This window comes from Meleagris gallopavo, chromosome 1 (assembly GCF_000146605.3).
Source record: "Meleagris gallopavo isolate NT-WF06-2002-E0010 breed Aviagen turkey brand Nicholas breeding stock chromosome 1, Turkey_5.1, whole genome shotgun sequence".
In the NCBI taxonomy this organism is placed as follows: Eukaryota; Metazoa; Chordata; class Aves; order Galliformes; family Phasianidae; genus Meleagris; species Meleagris gallopavo.
In genome coordinates this window covers 173638820-173653476 of record NC_015011.2, presented here as the reverse complement: position 1 = coordinate 173653476, position 14657 = coordinate 173638820, and the positions used below count along the sequence as shown (strand labels likewise).

Here is a 14657-nt window from a genome sequence, read left to right as displayed (position 1 = left end):
GCTCTGTGAGCTCTCAGAGCTCCCAGCAGCTGCTTCCAGATGTGTGCACTGCAATTCTGACTGATAGCATGCAAGTCATTACATTTTTTGCACACTGATAATTTTAATCTACCTTATTTAAACAGGGATCCTTAGGATAATAATTACCTTCTGTTAGGTGCATGCACTTTGCCTTGTAGAAAGTGTTGATACCTCAGATAGATAGATGTTGGCTGTGAGTCTGTATATTTTTGGAAAATGTCAACTTGGAGAACGATATAGCCTTACAGTTCCAGTCAGACCAATGGAATATGTTGAGTACAGCAAAAACTCACTTGAGTCATCTTGCTCCTTATCCTTAGTGCCTGAGTTTTAATTTTAACATAGCCCATTTTAATCACTGCATCATCAGACATGCAAAGACTTGCCTGCACTGTCTTGGGCTTAGTTACTTCAGGATGTCAGAAAGTCCTGACTTCCAAAGCTCTGTGATTCTGTGATCTTCCAAATTATAACTTTACGTTTGGGAGGAAAGAAAATTTGTTTTGATGGTTTTGTTCTGTATGTTTATTATTGCAGCCCTTTGGAAAATTTTCCTGCTCTAATGACAGTGTGATTTATCAATTATTGGAAGAGTTACAAGAGCTTTATTCATTTGCATTTGGCTTAGACACACATAGATTGACTTTGCCTAGATCTCTAGATGTGCCAGAGCCCATATGGAATGTGAGGAGTGTGGTGAGGACTGGATGGGTGAGGAGCAAAAGAGGTGGTCCTGCACAAAACCTGAAGTTAGTACTATGGAATATTGTCATGTGTTTTATTGTGCTTTATTTCTCATGTGGTGGCAGTATTCAGGATGCATGTGTACTTGTACAGAATGAGGCATTTTTGGGGAGATGTGGTTCTTTGAAGCTGGAGTAAAAAAGACAGAGAATTATTCTTCCTGAAAGGTAGAAAAATTGTGTTTATAGAAGAAAATGTGGATAGTAATGATACATATAAATATTTGTTGTCATCAATACAATAGTAAAAGGGTGGAAAATTGTTTTAAGAAGAGAATGAAGGTGAAGATGCCCTTTGGAGGGAGGGTCTAATGCTGTGTGACTCAAGTGTCTCATAGTCCCAAAGACTGGATTGCATGTAATGTATCTTCTGATTTTGCTCTGGTAAAATCAGTTCATTTGATTGCTCTGTTGTTCTGAGAAGGCGCTAGTTGAGGCAAGCTACATATTAGGTTTAGGGGCACAGTGGCTTGGCTGACATTGGGATTGTACTTCCTGTGCAAGGCCTGCCCATACAGCCAAGAACCATTTAGGGTGGTCAGGGCTGTGGGCATCAGAAAGGGGCTCCCAGGACTAGATTTATACTAAATACACAAAAGCTGAGGGGAAAATTGTGATTCATGAGTAATTCTGGTTCATGTTAAAGTGATAAAAATAGCTGCTGGACATCTTAATTTAAAAACTAGAAAATAAAGGTATCCAATCTGGAGTATTCTTAACCTGTCCACTTTTCTTTTTAGAGCTATCTGAGCTACTCTCCTTTGCTCAGAATAAATATATATAATCCAAAGAGATAACTGAAAATATTCAGCTGTCAAAACTTCATGTTGTGTAAACATAAGCTTTTTTAAGAAATAGTGTCATTCCTATTATGTTTGTCTTCTCTGTTCTGCCAAAACATGTTCCTGGAAGTTTTCATTTTCTGATTTTAGGCAAGATGCAAGAAGTGGAAGTAAGATACTGGGAAACCCTGTTATATGTTGCAGTTAAATGTATTACATCATTCATTACAATTCATCTCAGCATCATAGAATCTTTTGAGTTGGAAAGGAACTTTAAAGATCATATAGTTCAACACCCCTGCAGTGAACAGGGACATCTACAGCTAGATCAGGTTGCTCAGTGCCCTGTCCAGCCTGACCTTGAGTGTCTCCAGGGATGGGGTATCCACCACCTTTCTGGGCAATCTGTTCCACTGCCTCACTGCCCTTATTCTAAAAAACTTCTTCCGTACATCCAGTCTAAATCTCCCCTCTCTTAGTTTGAAACCATTTCCCCTTGTCCTATTACAGTAAATCCCTGCTAAAGAGTCCCTTCTTTCTTATAGCCTCCCCTTAGATACTGAAAGGCTCAGGTCTCCCTGGAGCCTTCCGTTCCCCAGGCTGAACAGACCCAGCTCTCTCAGCCTGTCCTTCTAGGAGAGGTGTTCCAACCCTTGGATTATATTGTTGGACCTCCCCTGGACGTGCTCTAACAGGTCCAGAATTCTCCTGTGCTGTGGACTCCACATTTGGACACGGTACTTCAGGTGAGGTCTTACCAGCACAGAGTAGACGAGCAGGATCAACTCCCTCGACCTTCTGACCATGCTCCATTTGGTTCAGCCCAGAACAGGGTTGGCTTTCTGGGCTGCGAGGGTACATTTCTGGCTCCTGTCCAGTTTCCTATCCACCAGCACCTTCAAATCATTTGTGGCAGGGCTGTGCTCATCCTTTCATCCCCATCTCAGTAGTAGGGGTTGCCATGACCCGGGTGCAAGAAATTACACTTGGATTTGTTGAACCCCAGGAGGTTCACCTGGGCTTTCTGCTCAAGCTTATCTGGGTCCCTCTGGATAGCATTCTGTCCCTTGGGTGTATCAACCTCACCCCACAGCTTGATGTCATCAGCAAACTTGCTGAGGGTGCATTCAACCCCACTATCAATGTCTTTGATGTAGATATCGGTCCCAGCACTGACCCCTGTGGGATGCCACTCATCACTGATCGCCATCTGGACACTGAGTCATTGACCACCACATTGACCACCATCAAACAGTCCACTCTTCACATCCATATATTTCAAATTTCGGGAGAAGGATGTTGTGGGGGATAATGTCCAAGGTCTTACTGATATGCAGATAGATGACATCAGTGGTTCTTCCTGAGTCCACTTACACAGTTACGTTATCATAAAAAGCGACAAGACTGATCAGGCAGGACCTGCCCTTGGTGAAGCTGTGCTGGTTATCCCATATCACTTCCCTGTCTCCGTATGCCTTAGCACAGCTTCCAGGAAGATCTGCTGCTTGATCTCCCCTGACACTGAGATGAGGCTGACAGATTGGTAATTCCCAGGGTGATCTTTTTCTTAAAAATGGGTGCTACATTACCTTTTTTCCAGTCACTAGGGTCTTCATCTGAGCACTAAGACAGTTCAGCTATCATTGAGAGTAGCTTAATGACTACATCAGCTAGTTCCCTCATGACACTGTGATGAATCACAATCTCATTGGAACCCATAGACCTATGGATGTTCAGGTTCCTCAGGCTGTTGAGAACCTCATCTTTGCCTACAGCAGGAGGAGCAATGCTCCTCCAGTTCCCACCTTCTGAACCATTCACTCGAAGGCTGTGTGTAGAGCAGCCACTGGTGAGGACTGAGGCAAAATGTTGTTGAATACCTCAGCCTTCTCCTTGCCTACTGTTACTAGCTTGCCAGTGTTTCTCACTAGGGAGGGTACACTCTCCTGGGCTTTCCTTTTCCTGTTGATGTAGCTGTAGAAGCCTTTCTTATTCTTCTTTGCACTCCTTGCAAGTCCAGTCTCAGTTGGCCTTCCTGACCCCATGCCTGCACAACATAGCAGCGTCCTTATATTCCTTTCAGCTTACCTGTCCCTGCTTCCACTGCCTGTGCATTTCTTGCTGTCCAGTTTAACCAGCAGGTCCCGGTTCAGCCATGCTCATCTTTGGCCTTCCTTTCCTGACTTCCTACACCATGAGATAAAGAGCTCTTGTATCCTAAGGAAAGCTTCATTCAAGATCTACCATCTCCATGCTGATCTCTTGTCCTTGCGGACAGATTCCCAGGGGGTTTTGTTGACTAAACACTTGAGGAGCTGGAAATTGGCTTTCCTAAAATTAAGCTTCCAAAATTCCACAATTGCTCTAGTTGTTCAATAAAATGTCACCTAACAGACCAGTGAGCACATATGCATTAAGTTTTATGCAAAGAAGTTAACATTATTTGAACTCTATCCACATGCTGTTACCAGGATGTTGTGGACATGGATTTTCCCATCTTGTACATTGGCAGAAATAGAGTGACTCCAATTTCTGCAAATGCTCTATATTGAATAGATATGCTTTGTGTTTAACTTTTCAGATCCAGAATGCGAATGATGTGCTCATAGCACCACTGGAGAAGTTCCGTAAAGAACAAATAGGAGCAGCAAAAGTAAGTGGTTGTTGAACAAGTTCTTTTTCATTTCCTGTTTATTTATGAATACATTTTGAAAGCTGGATATGTAGGCATATGTATTCAAATACATCTGATGCCATCCTCATAATCTTTAGTAAGTTATATGGAATTACTTGCTTCAGAGAAGAAGGTAATTGAGATTTGGAGTTAAAGACTGAGCACATGTACAAGGTTCAGCTTTTATTGTGAATACTGCACATTCTTACCATCTGAAGTTGCATTTCTTTCTTGATGTCTGCATTTGTGTTACGTTGCATCTTGAGTATCACAGAAGCAAATGAGGATTCAAACATTTACCATGGGTGCAGTGACCTTCAAGTGGATGTTGTGTGACAACCAAGAGAAATCTCTGTGCTGTAGGCATACTGTTTGCATCTGACTTCCCTCTGCACCTCACGCGTGATGATTGCTATCTGTATATTGCCAGAGATTTTGCCCTGGTAAAAGTGCTGCAGTTGGTGATTTGAGCTAATTCTTACATGTGTGTTAGTGAGATAGTGCTGACTGCGTCTGTGGGGGTTCAGTAGTCAGAAAATCAGACGTTATTGGGGAAAATGATGTCTAAATTAATTTAGACTAGAAGAGCTATTTTCAGTCTGATCCTGGATTTTTAAGTGTTTTCCTGTGACCACGTTGATCACGGAGGTGCATAAAGTCTGTGATAGTCAATTAGAGATATAGCTAAAACCTTTCCTTCTGTCTACCCAAATATGCTAGTTCTGAAGCATTTTGGATCACTCATAAAATTTTATGGGAAGCTTTCCATCTGTAAGATTGAAGGAAAATCTTTGATATTGTAGCTCAGGTTGTGTCTGTGCTGTGCTAAAGCAGCCTCAGAGGGAGAGCAGAGATGTTGGAGAGATTGAGACTTATGCTTTTTGTATTGCTGATACTGCTGATGGGAATGTGTAGAAAACAGATGAAACTGCTTCCGCACAGGAACTAAGTAAACGTTAGAGAAGAATTTTTGCAGTGAACCTGAGGTCAGCTTTCTCTGAAATTGATGGGTTTTAACTTCTCACTTGATATGTTTTGTGTACAACAGCATTCTTTCTTGTCCCACCCTGCTGCTGTAAGATGCAGGGGTGGGAGTTTGTTTACTGTGCTGCACAAATCAAAATGTAATCGCAGCACAGAACTATTTTTAGTTCTCAGGAGGCTGTAGTTCTGTTGTTCAGCTCTTTGTGCTGCCATTTCATTTTGTATTCCTACAGCTTAAAGGATATCATTCTTCTCTGCTGAAAACTCTGTTTGAAGCTTAACCTGCTGTGCTGTTGATGGTCCTGGTACATTAGAAAGAAGATCTGTAGGCAGATCATATAGTGCAGAAATATATATATAGAATATTATAATATATATTCTGTCTCCTTAGATTGTATCACTCAGGAGATGTCATAATATTTTAATGGTCTAATTGAAGAAGACTCCTTTGTTTTTTGAATCAGCAATTGTTCAACATTAATTTCTGAGCACTACAGAACACATCAAGTCCTCTCTATTCAGTTTATCACAAGGGCTAGTTTCTCCTCTCTATATCCACTCCAGGAAAAGTATGGATATTTAACTATTTTATAATATTTGGGAAGACAGTTTGATTTGTCAGTGGTCACACAATAGTGTGCTGAATGAGTACAGGGGAACCTGGACCTGCTAGTCTCTCTCTTTCCCATACCTAATGCATTTTATTATTAAATGTTATGTGTGCACTGTAGGATATTGGCTTGACACATTGATTCCATATAGAGACCTCTTATAGCTCACTGTTTTATAAAATGTCAAATAAACTATTTGCTTTCACTGCTCATGGGACTCAATTTTCAAGTTGAAAAATGAGAGATTCGGGCCACCCACAAATACAATCATTAAAGTTGGAAAAGTCCACTAGGATCGTATAATCCAACCGTCAATCCATCACCAGCATGCTTTCTAAATCATGTCCCTCAGCTCCACATCTCTGCATTTCTTGAACGCCTCCATGGATGATGACTCCACCATCCCTCTGGGCAGCCTGTTTCAATGCATTACCAGTTTTTCAGAGGATAAATTTTTGCTTATATCCAACCTGAACCTCCCTTGACTCAACCTGAAGTCATTACCCCTCGTCAGTTTCATATCTCAATCTGTTTCATACATATCCCTCTGAACTGATTTTGTAGAAAAACAGAAATTTGTCCAATAGAAATAGAAACATGCAATCTAGAAATAACAAGACCAGTTTGAAATATAGGAGATATTTGGGTATTTTTTGAAATTCATTTTTAGTGAAATAGAGAACACAATCAGAGTACTTACCTCTGTTGCTGTTCACTTGGTTAAAGCCTTGAGAATTTATGAACTCGTGTAGATACAGGACGACTTTAGGCTGCTATTTATGTATCTGCAGTTATGAAGGCTTGTGCAAAGATTCAACTCTTCAAACTCTGGAGTGATGTGAATTGATAGCAAACAAGAAACTTGAATGTTTTTTGTTATTTGGATTTCTACACCAAGTTTCACAGAACACTAAGAATGTCATTTTTTATTTGAGATCTTCTGTAAATGCATCTTCTCTAAACAAGTGTTACTTTCTTTGCCATCTCTCTCCTCTTTAAAAAACCCCAGCATTTAGTCTTTCATGAGTAGTGAATTTAGAAGTAATTTGCATTGTACCACTTCATGGACTGACGTTTTAGAGATTTGGCATGGAACAATAGGATTAATTCTATCCAACTTTGAAATGGAATTTCAGCAGTTAGAGATGCAAGCAATTGGTCTTTGTAATCAGCCTTCCATTTTAAGAGCGAATTTTATAAGCAATAGTTGCATTATTTATTTTTCTTCTAACTGAGCTTTGAAATTATTCATTTCTGTACTTTGTTAAGCTGTGTTTCACTACTTCTTTTAAAGCAAAGAATTGCTAGCTATCTTACTAAAATATGTAATAGGAAATGTTGCTAGGTATCAGTTTCAGGTCTTGGTAAAGGGAATGTGAGGAGATATAGTGCTTTAGAAGAAGACTTTCTCACCTTCTTTCTTTGTGAAATACTAGGTAAGGCTTAACTGGAGAGAAAAGCAAGCTGTTCTCCCTTCCTGCCCCACCACATACATGCATACACACACACAAAAGATATTAAATAATGACATTTTTCATTAAGATGATCACCATGTTGTAATAATAAAAAAATAACTTTGCAAGATTTTGCTGCTGTAAATGTCATGTTTAATATGAAGAATGAAAATGTTATATTCTTTTTTTCAGAACTACAAGAAGTTTAGGCGAAACATATGATTGCAGAAATCAAGGAGAATATGGAGGATAAAATATGTCCTGTTGACATTACAAAGCTATACTTCAAATACAAGGACAGCATAAACAGAGAGTACAAAGTTCAAGTGTTTTAGAATCTACAATAATAGCATTAAAGACCAATTATTCATACGCACTTCAAAAAGCTGAAGGTACACAGCAAATTTGGGAAGCGCTTCCCATTAAACATTGATACTTGTAATCAAACTAACAATATACAAATCTGCATTACTTGCTCTTCTGGATTTATACTACTTGCTCCTCTGTTTTTATTGCACATATTTCAGTTCTTCCTTTTCTGTACACACTCAGTTTAAGTAGAGCTGAGTTGTCTCCAGAGACTACACAAACGAGGCTTTGCATTGGATAGCCTGTTGATTTACTCCATCTGAGCATGAAAAAAAATGACCTCTGCAATTATTGTACAAATCCTAGCAAAAGCCCAGTGAGCTAACTGGGAAAAGATTTCAAGCACGAAGCACTTGGCCTTTTTTGGTAAATGTGGTCTGCAAGTCCCCAGCTGGTAACGGTGGTGAGATCATTGTGTGATGGGCTGTGTGCAATAAAGCCAAACTTTCATGGCTCTTTTTATTCAACCAGTACAGTATTTAGCAATATTTCTTCCTATGTTTGTTGACCTTCAGAGTAACTTAAATCAGATCAAAGGAAACAGAAGCAATTTTGTTTTTAAGACTTAAAAGAAGCATTTTGTTTCTTCATAACAGTTCCATCTGTTTGTTTCATAAAGTTATTTATTTTGGCCTGAAGGGTTATTTTTTTTATTATTATTTACTTTCATTCATTCATTCATTCAAAGCTGTGAATTCCTTTCTACTTGGGAAACAAGTCCATGTTTGTTGCTGGATTAATTTTCTTGCATCTGTGTTTGCCTCTATGCTCACATGATGTAGGTGTGCAGCCGTGCTTGTTACTTATATGGTCTCAAAGCTGAGGAGCATAACATAATATACATATATATTTAAGTTCGTCAGAGAGCTCTGAAAACAGAGTACTAGATAGGTATCCAAGAGCTTTGAGATATGCCAGAATGGCCATTCAGTGAACTGTTTTCCTTGATACCTAATCAAATGATAGCAATTGTTGGAAATCCCAGCATTCCTTTCACAGTGAAAAACAAGTGACCTTGCTCCAGCGGGTAAGGCAGAATGTGTTTCATTACAGGCTGCATCTGCGGCTCGTGATCTGGTGCTTGTGTCCCCTGGTTTTGGAGCATTTTACTGTCAATCAGAACTGGAGAGGGAAGGAGACTGGGAAGGAAGCAGAACAGCCCAGGCCAGGAGGACTGATGGCCAACTGTTTTGAGTTGAAATGCAACACAGATTTCCAAAAATGTGCAAGAGTTACCTGATATCCTTTTTGATAAAATAACTGATTCTGCAGGCAAGGAAATGGAGTGGATTAAACCTCTCTCCGTTTCAGCAGGACATTTAAAGCACGCTGCCTGAGACAATTTAGCTTTAATGGGGATTAGTATAAGAAACATGATATGTGAAAAGAACTGACTAACTGAGGAAGGGCAGTGAGTCTTGTTTGTGGGGAAGACTGTCTGGTGAGAATGAAGTTACTAATTAGAAGATCCCAAGGGACAACTTGAGATAGGGCTTTTGTTTTATTTTCAGTAATGGCCATATACCAAATCCAATTGTGCTTGGGGTTGCTTTAAGTCTGGGGTATTGCCAGAATAAAGGAGAACTACCAGATTGAGAACAAAGTGGAAGATGAGATCAGTCAGCAGGAGGAAGTGAGGATGCTAAATGGTTGCAACATGCAAAGTTTGTCTTAGAATTCATTCAGTAGAATTCATTTTCTCTTAAAAATTAGTATGGTTGGTTGACTAAAAACAATTTCTGAAGATGTACTTTTTTATTTTTCACTTTAAGAAAATTCTGATTTCCAACCGGAAGCAGACAGATTTAAATTTAGGAAAAATAAATTTCTTATTAACTATAGCAGGTTGATTTAATTTTGCATATTCTGCCATAGCATTTACAAATTAAGACTTAAAATGAATGTATTAATCAGTGAAGTTAAATAAATATGCAGTGTATTTTAATTGGCAAAAAGAATAACTGATTTAAAAAATATATGATCAGTAAAACAAAACTAGAAAACTAGAAAAGAGTTATGATGAATAGTTGAGAAAATTGAGGCTGTTCAGTCTGGAGAAGGGAAGGCTGAGGGGAGACCTCATCATTCTCTACAACTTCCTGAAAGGAGATTATGGTGAGATGGGGGTTGGTCTCTTCTTTCTTAAAATGTGAGGAAATGACCTCAAGTTGCCGCAAGGGAAGTTTAGATTGGATATCAGGAAGAATTTTTTCACAGAAGGGGTGGTCAAGCATTGGAACGGGATGCCCAGGGAAGTAGTAGAGTCTCCATCCCTAGAGGTGTGTGATGGATGTGTGGACCTGGCACTAAGGCACATGGTTTATTGATGTGACTTGGTAGTTCAAGTTGATGGTTGGACTTGATGATCTTGAAGATCTTTTCCAACCTAGATCATTCTGTAATTCTGTTTATGATTTCATGAAAAAAAGTAAATGTAGGTAGCCTACATCACCCCTTCTTTTGAAAAATAGCAAGGGAACATAAACATGTAAGCAAATACGCAAGTTTTCTAATTAAATTAAGACTGTTTCCTTGCTAATTTAAATCAGCCCACAATAATCAGTGCCACATTGAAGGATTCAGGGAGGTTGCATCCTGACCCCACACGACTGCTGAAATCCTGTTGCACTCCTCCTGTGCGATTAAAAGTACAAGCAAAGGCATCTTTTACTGCCTCCAGACTTAATTTCCAGTTCACAGGGGAACCAAACCCCTTAATCAGTGCTTAGATACAGGAAGGATTTGGCAAATGTTTTCAATTAAAAAATAAAATAAAATTTTCTCAGTCTCAGTAGGATATTTTGTCTAGGCTCATCTGTTATGTCCTTTCTTCCCTTGCTCCTAGCTGGGAAGTGTGCGCAGTAGGGAGGGATGACATTCTACACCTCTTAAGGTTAAGGAAGAAAAACAGGTCTCAAGTTTGGATTGCAAATGAGAGCCCTCAAGAGTCCTGAGGAAATTTAAGGGAAATACAGGAAGTGTCCATGTCCTACTGCCCATGGCCTAGAGCAGGACAGGGCTCAATTAATCTGTTGATCTAATTCTGTTATAAACTGTGGGTTTTTTTGCAGCAATTTTAGGGAGAATGAAGATTTCTTTCTTCACTTCCTTTTCTTTTGTGGATTTTTAAAGATAATAGCATAAAAATACTTCTATTATGTTTGGGCATTAGTCAGATGAAGTTGAGTCTATGGATCATTACTGCACACATATGGTAGAATAATGATTCACATTCTAAATGGAAACTCATTTTATTGACACACTTGGCTGTGTTGCCATGGATTTCCCTCCTTGCTGCATGTTTTTCTGTCATTTTTTATTTTCCAGCGTTTTGTTCTCTCTGTGGAGCAGGATCTGCAGAGCTCTGGGCATTTACAAACATGCAGTCTTTTACCATTTGTAGCAATTCCCCTTTTCACACAATGAATATAAAATATAATAAAATATACTCCAAAATGTAGTGGTAATAGCAGCTGGAAAAGTGGGCATAATTATCTGAGACTTAAATGTCTATTGATGGAGACATGGGAGGTCCAGCAAATCTTTCTGCCAGATGAAGCAGCTTTATTATTTTGAATCACAGAATCATAGAATGACTTGGGTTGGAAGGGACCTTAAAGATTACCTAATTCCAATCCTCTGTCATGGGCAGGGATGACATGGGGCATCCACAACTTGGCCTTCTGGGCCACAGGCACACGCTGCTAGCTCATGCCCAGCTTTTCATCCATCAGAATCCGCAAGTCCCTTTCCGTGGGGTGTCTCTCAATGAGTACTTTTCCCAATTTGTAATCATAGCTGGGATTGCTCCAACCCAAGGACAACACTTTACATTTGGCCTTGTTGAACCACATTAGATTCACATGGACCCACTTCTCAAGCTTGTCCAGGTCGCCTTGGGTGGCATCCCTTCCTTCAATTGTGTTGACTGTACTACTCAGCTTAGCGTCATCAGCAAACTTGCTGATGATGCACTCAGTCCCACAGTGCAGATCGTTGATAACCACCACAGAACAACTTGTGCCTGTCAAGCCGGCCAAGAAGGGGTCACTCCAGATGAATGCTGTGGTGAAGAGATTGTCCCTCCTGCAAAATAAGCTGAGCACACTGGCTGAATTTAACTTTGGCGCTGGGGAGGGATGGCTTTTCCCCTAAAAGTGAGAGTTTGTGTTTCTTTATCAGTGTTGCAAGAGAGACTCAAAATAGCTGCTTTTAAAACAAAACAAAATCACTTTTGACATTAACCCCAAACTGTTTCCTTTTTTCTTTTTTCCTCTATACTTTTCTCATAACACGACTCTGGTTCTCCTCAGATAAGAGCTGTGGTCACATCGCAGTGACGTGGTGTCATGGGAAGGCAAGCAGGGTTGAATGTGTGCTTCTGCCTGGAGGTCAGGGATGTTGACAGATCACTTGACACAAACAGGAGAAATCCCAAAGAGTATTTAAAAACAGAAATAACTACTTCAGAAAAAATACATTTTTATCTTCTGCTTTTAAAGTAAAGCAATATGTGACATTGTAAAGTAATCTTTCAGAATCCATTTATCTGTGTAACACTACATTCTTTGCTGTCTTTTTGAGGGTGAAATGGTCGCTTTATACTTGTTCTAGATTGAAGGCAGTAGAAGTGCATCAAAGCACTTTGTGTGGTAATGTAGCATGCCAAGTAAGGCAAGAAGAACTAGAGATTGACACAGCATTGGATGATAGGGTTGTATGACAACTGAACTTGAAGGGTTGATGTCTAGCTGTTTACACCTTGATGAAGCTGAAAGGTTTCACCTTGCTTAGACCTGTGTTAAAGTGGTAAATCAGAACAAAATTGGAGCTGCCTGTTCCTTGGGATTGAGACCAGTTCCCTTGAGTATTGTCCATTGTAAATTTGTTCTTCTCTGTCCCTCACGTTTGTGGCACTTCAAGCCAGTGAGCTCATCTGAGTTGAGCTGAATTTTCTGTATGTGCAAGTGAAGCAGAAACAAAAAAGGTGATGTATGCTTTTAATAACTCTTGGAAACTCTTTATGTTCCATATCTGAACTAGATGATGAGAAAGAAAATGGTACTGCTTTCTACTTGGGCAGAGATCCCCTTTCAGGTCTGATCTTGTAAGCATTTATGGCAACAGCTTTCTTTGAGTAGGTGCCATTTTGAATATTCCAGATCAGAAAATGCATTATTGCTGATTGTTCTCTTATTTCTGAAGATTAATATGTCTCAAATCCGAGCTGGCTTCTTTCCTTTTTATCGTGTAAGTTGTATCATTTGGTGTAATTTCTAATCAGCATATGTAGTGGTATTGATTTCTTTAAAAAAAACTATATTACTTATAACACTAACAGCTTATACCATACAATTTTTTATAAAGTGTGCAGAGTTAATTCAAGTTTTTTTTTTTTTTCTGAATTCCTAAACAGCTTTGGTAACTTTAAAATCATGTAAGGTCAGTAGCTTTTGGGTAGGAAAGGGAGACTCTCTTGCTGTTATAATAAAGCATTTTTGACTTCAGAAAAGTGTTCTAAACCCGCTTAAGAGTTTTAAAAATCACTTTCTGCTGTTCTAGGAGTCTTTGTACAGCATTCAGTAACATACTGAATAATAGCCTAAGTATGATACTCCACCAAAATGCTTTCTATTTGGTAGACAGTAAAAACAATAAAACTGTATTACGTGTGTAGACTTACCAGTCCTGCTGTTTGGGCAGGAATTTAACAGATTCCCAGACATCTAGCAACTACTCCTGGAATAGACAAACGCCAAATAAACTCACGGCAAATCTGCAGCTTAATAATAGGGAGTCTAACGTGTCCTGCTTTGCAACCTGCCAGCATTGGCAGGTTTGCATGTCTTTTGACAGCAGTACTGGGAACTTAGAATATTGTTTTTCCATTTCAAGAGACATCTTTCTGGGGAGAAATAAATAGCTTCTTATAAACACAAGGCCAACTACTTTTATTTGCTCACTTAATCATAGCTGCTTCAAAGTTTCAAAAGAATTACAGATTTCATCAAACTAGTGAAAATTTTCTGCTTTTTTTCTTCTTTTAGTTTCTCCATAAGGACATTCTGTATACACACGTTTGATATAATTAGACAGAGTATTATGAAATGGCTGTAAGATTCTCCATTTCCAGAAAAAAAACTTTGAAAAATACATGATAGTTGGATCTGTCTTTACAGAAGACAACACAAAAGGAAAATCTTCTTCAGAACTTTATGAGCCTGAAAATTAATTATCTCTTGCAGGGTTATTCAGTGTTTTACACAGATGTGAGTTCCATCATAAGCTTAGATTAATTTGGGTCTGTTTAAGATACATTGGTAGTTCTATGCATCTCATACCTGAAATGAGGTTATTTTTTAAACTGCCGGTTTTTATAGCTATCTTAGTAGCTTTAGTGCTTCTGAACACTCCTGTATTTCCCGTTTAATGCCATATTATTTTTCACAGTGGCAATATGTTATTTTTATTATAATTGTTTGTGTCTTACACACCATATTGCTCACTGCATTTTCATAGTTTGCATATGGTTATTTTTTAGTAAAGACTTGATCTGAAGATTTATAGTTGCTGGATAATTTAATTTTTTACATGATGAAATTGGCTTCAGTTTGAAAGATTTTTCACTAGCAGTTATGAGTAACGTAAGTCAAGAATTATGGTTGCGTTAACCCTATTTCGTATTAAACAGAAATTTCTTCTTTATGATATGGTTTTGTTTCACTTCATACTGTCTGCAAACAATGCATACATGGAGGTCCTGTAACCTTGTAGCTTTCTCTTGTTGTGAAGAAGAGCACAAGGGAAAAAGTTTTGAGTGTCCTTTTTACTACTCCTTTTGGCCTTATGTTGGCTTTCTGAATGTTCTCATAACAAACCAAAATCTCTTTCAAAAAGAAATCCTACCAGTGGACATCTATCCAAATGCAGTTTGTGTTCTTAGATAATTACTATTTTATTTAAAAAAGAAAATCACCATACAACCTTCATCGTCCATGAACTTTCTAAGGAAGACCTAA

General features: G+C 38.9%; 1 protein-coding gene across 1 annotated transcript in view; it reads left to right on the top strand.

Moving 5' to 3' along the window:
• The first annotated feature begins 3272 nt into the window (after positions 1 to 3272).
• LOC104917608 (rho GTPase-activating protein 42-like) overlaps positions 3273 to 14657 on the top strand; it is a 45065-nt gene continuing 33680 nt past the window's right edge. Inside the window, exons 1-2 of the mRNA XM_010729071.3 lie at positions 3273 to 3395; positions 4128 to 4199. Coding sequence (XP_010727373.2) covers positions 3276 to 3395; positions 4128 to 4199 — 192 coding nt within the window. The 5' untranslated portion in view covers positions 3273 to 3275. The remainder of the gene's footprint in view (positions 3396 to 4127; positions 4200 to 14657) is intronic.